Raw genomic sequence first — 16,115 nt, 5'->3', positions numbered from 1 at the left:
CTAAGACGGCACTATGAGACAAAACATCAGGGTAACCTGAATGCAATTCAGAAGATACAGAAAACAGCATAATTAAATAAGAATCTGACACTTCAGCGGACGTTTTAACCCGTGCACAATCACAAAAAGTGATTTCAAGTGAAGCTGCTTTTATGGGAGACACAAATGCACCAGTTCACCTTGCCCCACTTTCCCTGTTGCCAAGTAATGTTAAACCAAGTCGTCACTACGGTGTTCCCAAATCGCACTTTGCTGATAAACTGAGCACTGTGCACTGAGTTTGCACGGCGCTTTGGTGACTTTGAAGAACAAAAAGTCCGTCTACATGCGGCTCGAACCTTGTGCATGTTTGGTAGCACATATCTGTGTGAGAAGCTCTTCTCAGTGATAAAGACTAACAAAACAGCACACAGGAGTCGCCTCACTGATGAGCACCTGCAATCCATCCTGAGAATCTCCACAACACAGAACCTCACAGAAAACAGAAACGAACCTGTGGCCAAAAAAAGATGCCAGGCGTCCAGCTCTAAAATGACATATGAGCAAAGACAACTGAATGATTTGATTTGTTATTGCTGAAAGGAACATATTTTATTTATATTTCCAGGTTTTGTTATGCAGCATGTTCATATATGAATTTGTATAATTTTGACAGGATATATTTTTATGGAGAGCAAAATCTTTTGGGATATTTAAAATCTAAGTTTATTTTTTATCTAAAATTACATAAGAGTAAAGAAATTTGAATGTTTGTTCTTTTAACGTTTACTTTATTTCTAACTTGTATAATTTAGACAGGATATATTTTTATGGAGAGCAAAATATTATAAGTTGTTTAAGGTTTGAGTTGATTTATTCAGGAATAATATTCCTGTCTGTTTTTACCATTCCTACCAAAGATATTTCTGTCGTCTAAATAAAAATTCCTTCTATTTAAAATTTAAATAGAACTTGAACAAATACGATAGTTCATAATATCCACGCAGACTTGCAACGTAAGAGCGGAGTCATCCGTTTTAACAAGCAGCGTATTGCACTGATCTGAAATAGCTGTGTGTGTATATATGTAGATATGTATGTATATGTATATATATGTTTATATATGTGTGTGTGTGTGTATGTATGTATATATATATATGTTTATGTGTGTGTGTGTGTAAATATATATATATATATATATATATATATATATATATATATATATATGACAACAACACTCATCACTCACAACCGTAACAAAACAATTACATTGACAATCATGTTACGTTATTTTCAAAATGTTTCCTTTTCTTTTCATTGCTTCTTTAACACACTACTTCTCCATGCAAGCCTTGGTATTTTGCTAGTATATATATATATATATATATATACCTATATACCCGATCTACATATTGTACTTTCAAATATGTCTAAGGTTTGATTCTCAAGAGGGGGTGCAGTGAGTGTGTACACCTGAGAAGCAGTTTTTTTACCAGTTTTTTTATTTTTAATAAATTTGCAAAAATCTCAAGTAAACTTTTTTCATGTTGTCATTATGTGGTGTTGTGTGTAGAAGTCTGAGGAAAAAATGAATTTAATCCATTTTTGAATAAGGCTGTAACATAACAAAATGTGGAAAAAGTGATGCACTGTGAATACTTTCCGGATGCACTGTGTCTGGCAAATTAACCTTCAGGATCCTGAAAGTTATGAAGCCACTGTAGGGAATTATGATCTGTCTTTAAAGTTAGTTCTCCCCCAAGCACACAATGTTTAAAGTCACACATAATATTGACCACAGCTGAAAGTTTCTTACAAGCAGTGGCCTAATTTTCCTCAGCTTGTATCAACTCCCAGCTGGCCTAAGCTACCACCCTTGCATGTCCTGCATGCACCGGAGAAAGAATAGCACCAATCCCCTGATCATGCGCATCAGTGTCCAAAATAAATTGCTTAGAGAGATGAGGGTAGGTCAGTATTGGGGCATTAACACGCTATTGCTTTTAAGTTTCAAAAGAATTCTGGCACTCAATACGCCACTCACACTTCTTTTGGGTTGACCAATGAAGAGATTGGACAACTGTAGCAATAAACCTCTTATAACAGAAGGCTAGTCCCAAAAAACTATAAATTCTGGACACGTTTTTAGGTGTTGACCATGAACGAGCAGCCTCCACTTTCTTGCAGTCTGTGGCCATCCCCACAGCTAAACTGGCATGCCCCAAATATTTAACTCTTCTTGCAAACACTGAAATATACCTGGCTTAACTTTTAATCATGCTTTACTCAGGCTCTTCAATACCTCCCTGAGGCACTGAATGTATATTTCAAAAGTCCTACCAAAACTATAATGTAATCTAAATATACTAAACAATCTGTCCACTTCAGATTTGGGAAAACCAGCTCCATTATTCGTTAAAATGTACTACAGATTTAATGTCTGGCCAGTTGGGTTGTGGAACACTCAAACAGTCCAGACCCTGTGGTAAACATGTTTTTTTCCTGATAGCAAAGGTCAATCTCCACTTGCGAAAACCACTAGCTCTCTCTAGTGTAGAAAACCATTTTACAGATCCAGAAGCATCGAATGTGCCATCTACCCTAGGAAGAAGATAAGCATCTTGAATTCTCATATCATTCAGATGCCTATAATCCACACAAAATCCAATACCACCATTTCTCTTATGAACAAGGACAGGATCAGCCTGTGAACTTCAGGAAGGCTGAATTACACCACTTCCTTACTCAAATGAAGGGGAAACTTTCAGGGCGCTATCATAATGGGCCAACTATCTTCAGTCTCAGTGTTGTACTATGCTATATGCTTCTTCCCCAACTCTCCATCCACTATAATAAAAACTACAGGATGTAGTTTATGTAAAACTAGCACAAGCACATCATCATCCACTAAACATGTTCACAGACAGCCTCCCTTCCAATGATGCAAACCAGGAAAATGCCCAGTAACCTACATTGTCTCCTTGTTACAACCACTACTCCCTGATATCTATTTAGAAAATCCATCCCCAATAGAACGTTTTACATCAGGTAGTCTACCACCACCAGTTCACACAATAAAATGAAATCAGATTTGCATACCACATCCCATATTTCCAACGATGTTTTTCCCCAGTTAACAGCTCTTATACTTCCCCCATGGGGCTTTAACTGATTAGATGACTTCCTCTTAACCCATAATGATTGACTGAATACAGAGACCTGGACTGCTGTAGATATCAGAAATGTACAATTTTGAATTTCAATTATTCCTTCCAAATATATACTGTGACGTCCTGTCGAATAAAACACACTCAGGAGCCATTGTCCAGGGGAGTCTTCCAAATGCCGACTGGCTATTTATTGAATATGCTGCAATATAAATGGTGCCCTGCCACCTCCCGTTGTCTGGGTCACGGGGACACCTCCAAAATAACAAAAATAATTTTTCTTCGTCCTATCTACCCCTTGCCTGCTCTTTAACTGTTCACTCCCACTCAACCTGATGCTGTCTTCCTCTCGCTCCAGCAACAAAACAACTACCACTTCTGACCACCCCTTCCCCTTTTCTCCACGCACTGTTAATTAACCCTGATGCCTGTCACTCAGCTCTCTCTCTAGGGAGGTGCCCCAAGCCCTAACAGCGTGCTGCTGAGAGAGAGAGAGAGAGAGAGAGAGAGCGAGCAAGCGAGCGAGCCTGGGTGTTTTGTGTCAGTGTTATTCAATGTTTTTACATGAGTTTACTATTACACTGTGCATTCTATGGTGTAATTAACTATATTTGTGCATAATCTTTAAAAAAATATATTTACATACAGTTTGGACAGTCTGGAACGGATTAATTGTATTTACATACAATCCTATTTGGGGAAATTGCTTTGGTTCACAACCAACTCGGTTTACAACCAGAGTTTTGGAACGAATTATAGTCGTGAACCAAGGTTCCACTGTATATTGAAATTTGGGACACTTCTCTCAGTTCATCGATAGAAAACAGGTTTGGTGATAATGAAGTCATTTTGCAGGATGATAATGCATTTTCCCACAGAGTGAAAAGTGTTAAAAGCTTTTCTTCAGGAAAGGCATATCAACTCAATCACATGGCCAACAAACAGTCCAGATTTCAATCTGATTGGAAATTTATTGAGGGTATTTTAAAAATTTTGTCTTTCTGCAGTGCTAAGTAGTAGGGCTGGGCTAAACATTAAGCACTGGCAATATCCACCTTAATAAAAGTGTGTCTGTAAGTCTGTCTGGTTGCTATGTTTCTGTCATTCCAACAAATGGTGCATCACAAACATTCTTCTTCTTCTTTTGGCTGCTCCCATTAGGGGTTGCCACAGCAGATCATCTTTTTCCACATCTTCCTGTCTTCTGCATCTTGCTCTGTTACACCCATCACCTGCATGTCCTCTTTCACCACATTCAGAAACCTTCTTTTAGGCCTTCCTCTTTTCCTCTTGCCTGGCAGTTGTATCTTTAACATCCTTTTCTCAATATACCCAACATCTTTTTTCTGCACATGTCCAAACCAACACTATCTTGCTTCTTTGACTTTTTCTCCCAACCTTCTAACTTGAGATGACCCTCTAATGTACTTGTTTCTAATCCTGTTCATCCTTGTCACACCCAATGCAAATCTTAACATCTTTAACTGTGCCACCTCCAGCTCTGTCACCTGCTTTCTGGTCAATGCCATCATCTCCAACCCATATAACATAGCTGATCCCACTATAGTCCTGTAGACCTTCCCTTTCACTCTTGCTGATACCCATCTGTCACAAATTACTCCTGACACTCTTCTCTACCCATTCCACCCTGCCTGCACTCTCTTTTTCACCTCTCTTTCATAATCTCTGTTACTATGTAGTTCTAATCCCAAGTATTTAAACTCATCCACTTTCGCCAACTCTACTCCCTGCTTTCTTACCATTTCACTGACCTCCCTCTCATTCACACACATGTATTCTGTCTTGTTCTTATTGACCTTCATTCCTCTCTTATTGACCTTCCGTCTCTCCAGGGTCTCCTCAACCGGGTCCCTGCTCTTGCTACAGATCACAGTGTCATCAGCATATATCGTAGTCCACTAGGACTCCTGTCTAATCTCATCAGTCAACCTGTCCATCAGCATTGCTGATCCCTGATGTATTTCCACCTCCACATTGAATGCATCCATCACTCCTACTTCAGACCTCATCATTGTCACACTTCCCTCATACATATCCTGTACAACTCTTGCATACTTCTCTGCCACTCCTGACTTCCTCATACAATAACACAACTCCACTCAAGGCACCCTGTCATATGCTTTCTCCAGGTCCACAAAGACACAATACAACTTCTTCTGGCCTTCTCTATATTTCTCCTTCACCACCCTCAGATCAAAGATTGCAAATGTGGTGCTCTTTCTTGGCATGAAACCATGCTGCTGCTCAGTAATTATCACCTCCCTTGTTAGACTAGCTTCCACTACTCTTTCCCATAACTTCATCAATTGTATCCCTCTGTAGTTACTATAGTTCTGCACATTCCCCTTATTCTTAAAAATTGGTATCAGTAAACTTCTTCTCCACTCCTCAGGCATCCTCTCACTTTCCAAGATTGCATTAAACAATCTGGTTAAAACCCCCACTGCCATCTTTTCTAAACACCCCCATGCTTCCACAGATACGTCATCTGGACCAACAGTCTTTTCATTCTTTATCCTCTTCACAGCTGTCCTCACTTCCTCCTTGCTAATCTGTTGCACTTCTTGATTCATTATCCCCACATCATCCAACCTTCTCTCTCTCTCTCTCATTCTCTTCATTCATTAGCTTCTCAAAGTCTTTCCATCTGCTCAACACTTTCTCCTCTTCTGTGAGTATGTTTCCATCTTTATCCTTTATCACCCTAACCTGCTGCACATCTTTCCCAGCTCGGTCCCTCTGTCTAGCCAATTGGTACAGGTCCTTTCTCCCTCCTTAGTGTCCAACCTCTCATACAACTCATCATATGTCTTTTTAGTCTTTGCCACCTCTCTCTTCACCTTGAGCCTTATCTCCTTGTACTTTTGTGTACTTTCTGCATCTCTCTGAATATCCTGCTTCTTCTTCACCATCCTCTTTCTCTGTATACTCTCCTGTACTTCCCTATTCCACCAGTAGGTTTCCTTTTCCTCCTTTCCTCTGTCCAGATGGCATGCCAAGCACCCTTCTTGCTGTCACTCTTACTACTTCTGCTGTAGTTGCCCAGCTGTCTGGCACCTCTTCACTGCCACCCAGTGCCTGTCTTGCCTCCTCCCTGAACTCAAACTTACAGTCTTCCTTTTTCAACTTCCACCATTTGATCCTTGGCCCTGCCCTCACATTCCTCCTCTTCTTCTTGATCTCCAAAGTCATCCAACAGACCACCATCCCATGTTGCCTAAGTACACTTTCCTCCACCACCACTTTGCAGTCTTCAATCTCCTTCAGATTGATTCTTCTGCATAGGATATAATCTACCTGTGTGCATCATCCTGCACTCTTGTACTTCACCCTATGTTCCTCCCTCTTCTTGAAATATGTATTCACCACAGCCATACCCATTCTTTTTGCAAAATCCACTATCATCTGACCTTCTTCATTCCTCAATTTAACACCATACCTACCCATCATCTCCTCATCTCCTCTGTTCCCTTCACCAACATATCCATTGAAATCTGCCCCAATCACCACTTTCTGTCCCTTGGGTACACTGTCCATCACTTCATCCACCTCACTCCAGAAATCTTCTTTCTCATCCATTGCACACCCAACTTGTGGGACATATTCACTAACATTCATCATCACACTTTCAAATTCCAGCTTCATAATCATTACTCTGTCTGACACTCTTTTCACCTCCAAAACACTCTTGACATACTGTTTCTTCAGAATAATTCCTGCCCCATTTTTCCTCCCATCCATGCCATGATAGAACAATTTGAATCCATCTCCAATCCACCTCGTCTTACTCACCTTCAATTTAGTCTCTTGTACGCACAACATATAAACCTTCCTTCTCTCCATCATATCGGCTAACTCTCTCCCCTTACCAGTCATACTGCCAGCATTCAAAGTTCCTACCCTCAGTTCCACTCCCTTTACCTTCCTCCTCTCCACCTACCTCCGGACATGTCTCCCCTCTCTTCTTCTCCTTGTTCAGCCAACAGTAGCCCAATTTTTGCCAGCACCCTGTTGACTAATTGACACTGCTAAATTAATCCCATACCAAATGGCATATAAAAGCAATTACATTGTTTTTGTCCTTCCAGCAGATGGGTTATCAGAGATTTCAAGCCAGCCCATCTCAGATGGGTAGCATAGTTAGTATTTATTATAATTGTATAGGTGACATTCAATTACACTTCACTGAATGTTCCGTGAGAGTACAGAGTTCTGCTTAATGTATTTTTTAATGTAGCTAAATATTTTCTGATAACTTGATAAGGCGGCCAAGTACAAATGTGTTGGACACATATTTAAGTTGCAAAAAGATAAGAGGTAAAACACAGAAACAACTGCAAAAGGAAATTCAGTTCAGTAGATTACTTGGATTTACCAATTCAGATGCACTGTGGAACAAAGAAGTATTTTGTGAACTGTGCTACAAACATACCAAATCAAGCAACAAGATTGATCTGATTATTACCTTAAACAATAACTAGCACAAAACATAGAATTTATTGAACTTCTTGGATCTATCTGTTCTCTGACTGTTGAGGTTTCCCCTTCACTGATTTCAAGGTTTGACTGACATCTTGGGCAGGGGGGACATGGGACTGAATTGAACACAACATCTGTATTAGCTAGGCTAACCTTTTCTTTCCTTTGATGAGTGCAGTGCAGTATAAAGAGTTAAATGGGGAGAAATAATAGCTAATGCAGCTTTATTCACCTCTCTCTCCACACACACGCATGATGCTACAGGCAACAGCAGGTTGTTTCTTGTCTTATACCAAGTACTGCTGGGATAATCACTGGGTTCCCTGTTACTCTAAACTGTTCAAATTAAAATTACAGCACACGCCAAATTAAATGAATATCAATGACGTTTGTTCAGTTATTGTCACTTGAGTGCACATATGCACATCCTTAATCAGTCCCTCATTAGCCATCACAGGAAGTCCAGAGCATGTGAATGTAGGATGACACTAACTACATAAGGCAATGCCTTTTGCGAAGTAAAGCAACATATATATTTTTTCTTCTCATCAAAAAAAATTACCTCCACATCAATTTTTTACTCTCATCAATAATTTTTTCTTCCCATCCGAAATATTTTTTCTCCAGTCAAAAAAAAATTTTCCCCCACCAAAAAAAAATCACCATCTTTTTTTTTCTTACCATTGTTACATAAAGGTCTCTACAAAAAAAATAGAAATAAAAGGTTTATTTTTCTGTCTTATGAATAGTCAAATTAAAGCACTGATTAGGAAAAAATGTTTAGGTATAAGATACCAAAATACTATACAGTAATTAAACCTTTCGTCTAAATTCCATTTTCAAGGCTACATAAATGCCACCTGTACTATTTTCATTTTACCTCATAAAAAGATTTCCTGTTCCAAATAGATTACGCCTACAGATATTAGCGGGGCAGTGATGTGACGCTGGAGCTGAGGTATGTCAGCAGAATCTTCAGAAAAGGAGGAACTGCGGAGGATGTGGTGCAAATGTATTGCATTACGTTTAAACAGCGAAAGCATCCTTGTTTGTGTTTCGCGATTCGACTTGGGATACATTTTACCACCTCTTTTTACTCAACTATTATGAGTGTATTTCAAGATTTTAATATTCAGTTAACTAAAGACTCATAGTTCGTCAAACGTAACTTAGTTTTGAGATTTACTCAGAGAGATTCAGATCCTTGGGCAACAAGAGCTTAAAGTGCTTGCGGTACGGTGCTTAGGTCGAATTGCAAGGGGTGTGGCTATGAAGCCGGGATGCGATGTCACCAAGAGGGCGTGTTCTAGAATAAAACTTTAAAATCTGCTTTAATGACCTGTAGAGGGAGGTCCACAGTTGGACTTCATCGATCCTGATCTGGAATGGCGAACATGTTCTTAAAACGAGATTGCTGGGTGTAAACTTGTTAGCTGGAATGCAAATAATCATCATTGATAAAAAGTGTTGTTTGTCTCATGGATTACGGTGTGGCATCAAGCTCCCAGCTATTGTTTCGGGCTTGCGATGAGGGCGACTGCGAGGGTGTTTGGCGGCTTCTGGAACCAGGGGCAACGGAGGCCGGGGAGAAAGGCCTGGAGGGCGCATTAGGTAGCCAAAGTCCGTATTCCGCTGTAGTGCAGCAACTTGTTGATTGTACCGATGGGGATGGGAACACAGCACTTCAGTTTTCCGCTGCCGGTGGACACGAGAACTTGGTTCGATTCTTGTTAAGAAAAGGAGCTTCAGTGGATAGCCGGAATCACTACGGTTGGAGTCCCCTTATGCAAGCCGCAAGGTGAGGAGCGATGCTGAGAAAGCAGAATTGCGAGTCCTGTTGCAATACAAATAGTTTTAGCCAATAGTAATATACTGTTTAAATCATTGTCGGGCAACCGGTGCGCCGCAGAATTTTATAGGGGCGCCGCGAAACTTTTGTAAAATATTTAAAATTGCTAGTGTTTTTGAACTTTTGGTTGATTAAAAAGATAATGTTTAAACATATATATTTTATGTTGGAAAAACAGATAAGGGAACACTTACGGAAATGAAGTCTAAGAAACGCGAGAGACTTCAAATGATCGACAAGGAAATGCGCGTCTGTCTTTCGAAAATTGATCCTCGCATCAATCTCATATGTGCTGAAAACAATCTCAACGTTCACATTAATTAAATGAGATTAAATTAGATAAATTAGATTTATCCTTTGATTCCTTTATCAATAAAATGTCTTTCAAACTTGTAAAATTAACTGTTTTTATTGGCGATTGTCCATAGATTGTGTCGTTACGACTTTATTTATGGGCAGCCCCTCAGGTGCGCCGCGAAAGAAAATTTAGGACTCGAAAAAGGTTGCCTTTCACTGGTGTAAATACATCCAGACATTCTTGTATAATAATGTAATCACAAGTATGGGGATAACCTTCTTGTCACTGTTTTGTAAACGGAACACTTGAAGTACATTTTCATCTCGGCCCCACATTGATTGCTCAGTAGGGGCCGTAGTTTGTTATTAAAACTCATTTTGTGATTTGCAATGAATGAATACTTCTGATACCAATCTTGATCGTAACATTCATTATATTGTGTAGAAGCGCCCACAAGGCTTTTTAAACGGAGTTAACCTGACGTTAAATGTTTTACATCATTTATTCAGTGAAGCTATAACACATTAGTATAGTGTATTAATGGATGATGCCTTGCTTTGTAACGATCTGTATGAAAAGTTTACTCATGTAAAGTGACCCTAGTGACACATTTGATTTCTATGCAAGTAATTTATATTTAAGACCTGTTTGGCATTGTACTCTCACTTCAAAGTTTGCAAAATTGCCCCTCAGTTGCCTAGCTATAAAGAAATAAAATTGTATGCATTATACATAATATATTCCCCCAATTTGGAAGTCTTCACATTTTATTATCATACAACATTGAATCGGTGGATTTAATTTGTGTTGTTTGACATTAATCACAGAAATAAACTGTTTTAATGTCAAAGTGAAAACTGATCATTGTGAAATGGTCTACATTAATTACAAACATGAAACACAAATTAGTTGATCACATTCATCCTACTTTAAGCCAGTATTTGGTATATGCATCTTGGCAGCAGTTCCAGCCTAGTCTATGTGGACAGGTCTCTAACAGGTTTGCACATCTGGATGCTGTACTTTTTCTCATCCGTCTTTGCAAAATTGCTTGAGCTTTATCAGGATGTGATACAGCATTTTCAAGTCCAGCCAGAAGTTGTCTTATGGATTGAGATCTGGACTCTGACTCAGTCCAGGACATTAAAATTGTTGTTTTTAAGATATTTCTATGTACCTTTAAATCAGTGCTTTGTGGTGTTGTCTTGATGGGGAAACAGATCTCCCAAGATGCAGGTTTCTTGAAGACTTCATCAGACCTTCCTTCAGTATTTCTCTATATTTTGCTCCATTCATGTTACCAACTACCCTCACAGGCCTTCTAGGACCTGCTATAGACAAGCATCCCCATAGAATGATGCTACCACCACAATGGTTCACATTTGGAACTGTGCATTTTTGATGATGTGCAGTATTTGGCTTAAGCCAAACTTGGTATTTAGTCTGATGGCAACAAAACTCAATTTTGGTCTCATTAGACCAGAGAAATGTCATCAATCTGAACTTCGTAGCCTCCTATGTGCCTTTTGGAAGACTCTAGCCAAAATATGTGGCTTTTCTCTGTTGATTTCCCAGTTAACTGCAATAATCTATGCAGGATGTGATAAAAGCATGGACAAGTTTCTCAGCATTAGAAAAGGAGAGGAAGGAACGGACACAGGGATATGTTACGGAGGTGAAAGTAAAGTTTCTTAATGTGATTTATGTGGGTGGAGTAAGAAAGGGAGGAATCAAAAATGACACCAAGATTCTTTGCAGTAGAGGCAGGTCTGATGAGATCACCACCAAGATTGACTGGGAAGGAGCTAATTTTATTAAGTAGCATTTTAGTCCCAATTTGCAGGAGTTCAGTTTTGTTGCAGTTTAATTTTAAAGAGTTCTGCTCCATCCAGGTTTTAATTTCACAAAGGCAGGTTGTGAGCTGAGAAAGCTCTGATGAAGTTCCACTTTTAACATTGAAGTAGAGTTGAGTATCATCTGCATAAAAATGATAGCCCAGTCCATAGCTACGAATAATATGGTCAAGGGGAAGCATATAAATACAGAAGAGAAGAGGGCCGAGGACAGAGCCCTGAGGAACTCCTTGTGCTACTGGCGCCGAGCTGGATCTGCTGTTGCCAAAACTAACAAACTCTTGCCTATCAGTCATATAGGACTTGAACCACTGGAGGGCAGTGCCAGAGATACCCAGCATGTTCTCCATTCTGGACAGTAGAATGTCATGTCTGACAGTGTCAAATGCTGCACTGAGGTCTAATAGAATTAATATGCTGGTTTGTCCAGAGTCTGCTGCCATAAGCAAATCATTGGTTACCCGTAGCAGAGCAGTTTCACAGCTGTGCTGTGCCCTGAAACCAGACTGAAAGGGTTCCATCAAGTTATTAGTGGTTAAGCAAGTGGTGAACTGGGAGGCTACAATACGTTAAAGAGCTTTTGACAGGAAAGGTAAGTGAGAAATAGGCCGGAAATTGTTAAGATTGTCAGCATCAAGACCAGACTTTAACATTGGGGTTAGAAGGAGCTGGATGGAGTGGGAAAACCGGGAGAGATATAAACAGATGATGTATTTATGTTAGTTGAATTATTTAGATCTTTAATTTTGTTATGGAAAAAGTGGAGGAAATCCTCATAGACTTCAGTAAAAGAGGTTGTTGGGGCAGATGCAGGTTTGAGTAGTTTATTAACTACAGAAAACGAAACCCTTGGGTTATTGTGGCCACTTTCTATTATTCTGCCATAGTGGGTGTTCTTAGCAGCAGTTAGCTTCTCTGTAAGCTCTTTGGTGGTCAGAGAAAGCCTGGATGTGCATGGTGAGGTCAGTCTTGCGTGACATTCTCTCAAGGCGTCAGCCAGCTGCTTTCATAGATCACAATTCTGAGTTATACCAAGGAGCTGAACGTTTAAAGGAAACCTCCTTATGTTTTAAAGGAGCTGAATGAAGGGCTGAGCTATAGTGGTCAACAAGACTATCTAGTGTTGACGGAAAAGGTGCAGACAGTAAAAGATCAGAAATGGATCCAGAAAGGATAGAGGGACAGATATTTTTAAGGTTTCTGTAAGAAATTTGTTGTTTACAAGTAAGAGGAGGTAAAGACAGTGAAAAATACTGCTTTATGGTCAGAGTCCCAAATCAGTGCTGTAAATATTGGCAACAGATAGTCCAGAAGTGCAGATCAGATCCAATATATGACCACCAGAGTGGGTGGAAACATGTTGTGTCAAGTCAAAACAGTCCAGTAAGGATAGGAATTCATTTCTCAGTTTAGATGTAGTAGTGTCAATATGGATGTTGAAATCACCAAGAAGGATAATTCTCTGGGAATAAGATCTTGTGGTTTGTTTTTCAGTGGTTGGGCATGGCCCCTTAGTTCCAGTGAAAGGAACTCTTAATGCTTCATCATATGAAGCCATTTAGGACAATTTCATGCTTCCAACGTTTTGGGAACAGCTTGGGGATGACCCCTACTTGTTCCAACATGACTGCACACCAGCTCACAAATCAAGGTGTTTCATGAAGTGGACGAGCGAGTTTGGTGTGGAGGAACTTGACTGGCCTGTACAGAGCCCTGACCTCAACCTGATAGAACATCTTTGGAATGCGTTAGAGTGGAGACAGTGAGCCAAGACCTCTCGTCCAACATCAGTGCCTGGCCTCACAAATGTTTTCTTGGAAAATGGACAAAAATTCCCATAAACACACTCCAAAACCTTGTGGAAAGCCTTTCCATTAGAGGTGAAGCTGCTATAGCTGCAAAGGTTGGGCCAACTCCATATTAAAGTCTATGTATTAAGAACGTACAGGGTGGTCCAGATCTAATTATGCAATTATGAAAAGGCAAACACATCATGCCCGCTGCTCAACTGACAACCGTCTCCCCGCCATTTTGGAATGCAGGGCAGGTGCTGCCATCTATCGACAACAAAAATAATTTTTTTGTGAATTCTCTATATAATAAACTTAAGTTATAGCGTAATGAAAATTGCATAATTAGATATGGACCACCCTAGTAACATACAGTAGTATTCTAGGTGGCATTGGCAGAGCCCACAGCGTTATGTAACTGGGAGTATTTGAAAAGCAATTAGCCAGGTAATGTGTTTTATCAGGCCAGAATGCAGATTATTTAAATTGTTAAAACTTTTCTTAAATCTGATTGTGTTTGTTCTGTTGCTGTTTTACCTATATTCAAAGAGTAGAGGAAGTCGTGCCTGTAATGGATTGGGACCTTTCTTTTCTGTACTTCTAGCTGGACTGCAGAAGCTGTTCATTTATTCTTCAGTAGCTCAATCTTAAATATATTTTTGTTTTTTTTGTCCATGTTTATAACCCGCTCTGTTCATGTACTGTGCAAGGTTTTAAATTATTTTTTCTGAAATCTCACCCTTCTAGTTTGCATGCATTTCTTATGTGATATGAATGAGAAATATGAGGCCACTGTTGATTTGCATTTTACAGTAAGAAGCAATTAAATGTTTTATTTTAATTAATTCATTTTTTTAACCTCCTCTGCAGAGAAAAGCGAAAGAAAACATACAAAGTGGCTATCTCCTCATTTCACATAGAAAGTGACAACAAAAGTATAATTTATGGCTGAGCTGATTGTTATGGTCTTGAAATGTCATTTAATGAAATGTCAGAGGTAAGCATTGCATTTGATGGGGTATTTAGCTTAGGTTATCTCTAAATATTCCACACTGGTATAGCTACAACTTAAAATCTTGCCTGAAGAAGGGGCCCGAGTTACCTCGAAAGCTTGCATATTGTAATCTTTTTAGTTAGCCAATAAAAGGTGTCATTTTGCTTGACTTTTCACAGCCTTACCTCTTAAAAGAGTGTTCACATGAAATTTCCACTGAGAAGGTTATATTTCCCACATTAAGGTCTTCCATCATACTACACTGTCAAAATATTTACAACAGTATAGTGGTAAAATATGGCAGCTGCTGTGCATCTTTCTCCATTTCTTCAATCACCATAAAAAGTAGAGATACTAATGGGCTTTTTTCAGGATGACACTAATGTTTTTACCTATTTCAGCTTCTATGAAACTGAAGTCCTAGGAATCTAAAAGTGACACTTCTCACTAAAGGCTCATCAGTGCTGATTGATGTGTGACTTCTTCAATACTTTCCAAAGTCAATAATGTTGTCCTTTGCTTTGGTAACATTAAGTGCAACTTTGTCATCATGGCACTATACATTCAACTCTGCTCTCTCGGTCCTGTGTGCATTTTCGTCATCCTTGCTAAGTATTGGCAATCCGGTTATATGGAAGTAGTTGAATTTAGTCACATACTTTTTTGGGTACAAAGAATAGAATTCTGGGCTAAGGTAGCAAACTTGAGGAATGCCTGTACAGAGGATCACAAGGAATTAGACCTTAATTAGACCTGTGCTGGGCCAGTCAGGAAGTAGAATGCCCATTTGCTGTCAACTGGAATATCAATCCCCAGTTTCTTGATTTGCTGCTTGTCTATAGTAGTTTGTGTATATATATGTGTGTGTGTGTGTGTGTGTGTGTGTGTATATGTATATATGTATATATATGTATATATATGTATATGTGTATATATATGAATATATATATATATATATATATATATATATATATATGTATATATATATATATATATATATATATATATATATATATATATATATATATATATGTATATATATATATATATATATATATATATATATATATATATATATATATATATATATATATATATGTATATATATATATGTATATATATATATATGTATATATGTATATATATATATATATGTATATATATATATATGTATATATATATGTATATATGTATACATATATGTATATATGTATACATATATGTATACATATATGTATGTGTTTATGTGTGTGTAAATATATATATATATATATTATGACAACAACACTCATCACTCACAACAGTGACAAAACAATTACATTGACAATCAGGTTACGTTATTTTCAAAATGTTTCCTTTTCTTTTCATTACTTCTTTAACACACAACTTCTCCATGGCCTTGGTATTTTGCTAGTATATATATATATATGTGTGTGTGTGTGTGTATATATATATCTATACTAATAAAAGGCAAAGCCCTCACTCACTCACTCACTCACTCACTCACTCACTGACTCATCACTAATTCTCCAACTTCCCGTGTAGGTAGAAGGCTGAAATTTGGCAGGCTTATTCCTTACAGCTTACTTACAAAAGTTGGGCAGGTTTAAAAACAGACAGGAATATTATTCCTGAATAAATCAACTAAAACATTAAACAACTTATAATATTTTGCTCTCCATAAA

General features: G+C 38.5%; 1 protein-coding gene across 1 annotated transcript in view; it reads left to right on the top strand.

Moving 5' to 3' along the window:
• The first annotated feature begins 8,998 nt into the window (after nt 1-8,998).
• LOC120529471 (ankyrin repeat and SAM domain-containing protein 6-like) overlaps nt 8,999-16,115 on the top strand; it is a 212,395-nt gene continuing 205,278 nt past the window's right edge. The window contains exon 1 of the mRNA XM_039753304.1: nt 8,999-9,444. Coding sequence (XP_039609238.1) covers nt 9,125-9,444 — 320 coding nt within the window. The 5' untranslated portion in view covers nt 8,999-9,124. The remainder of the gene's footprint in view (nt 9,445-16,115) is intronic.

This window comes from Polypterus senegalus, chromosome 5 (genome assembly GCF_016835505.1).
Source record: "Polypterus senegalus isolate Bchr_013 chromosome 5, ASM1683550v1, whole genome shotgun sequence".
Classification (NCBI taxonomy): Eukaryota; Metazoa; Chordata; class Cladistia; order Polypteriformes; family Polypteridae; genus Polypterus; species Polypterus senegalus.
Note: the sequence above shows the minus strand (reverse complement) of the source record. Positions and strands in the feature narration are given on the sequence as shown.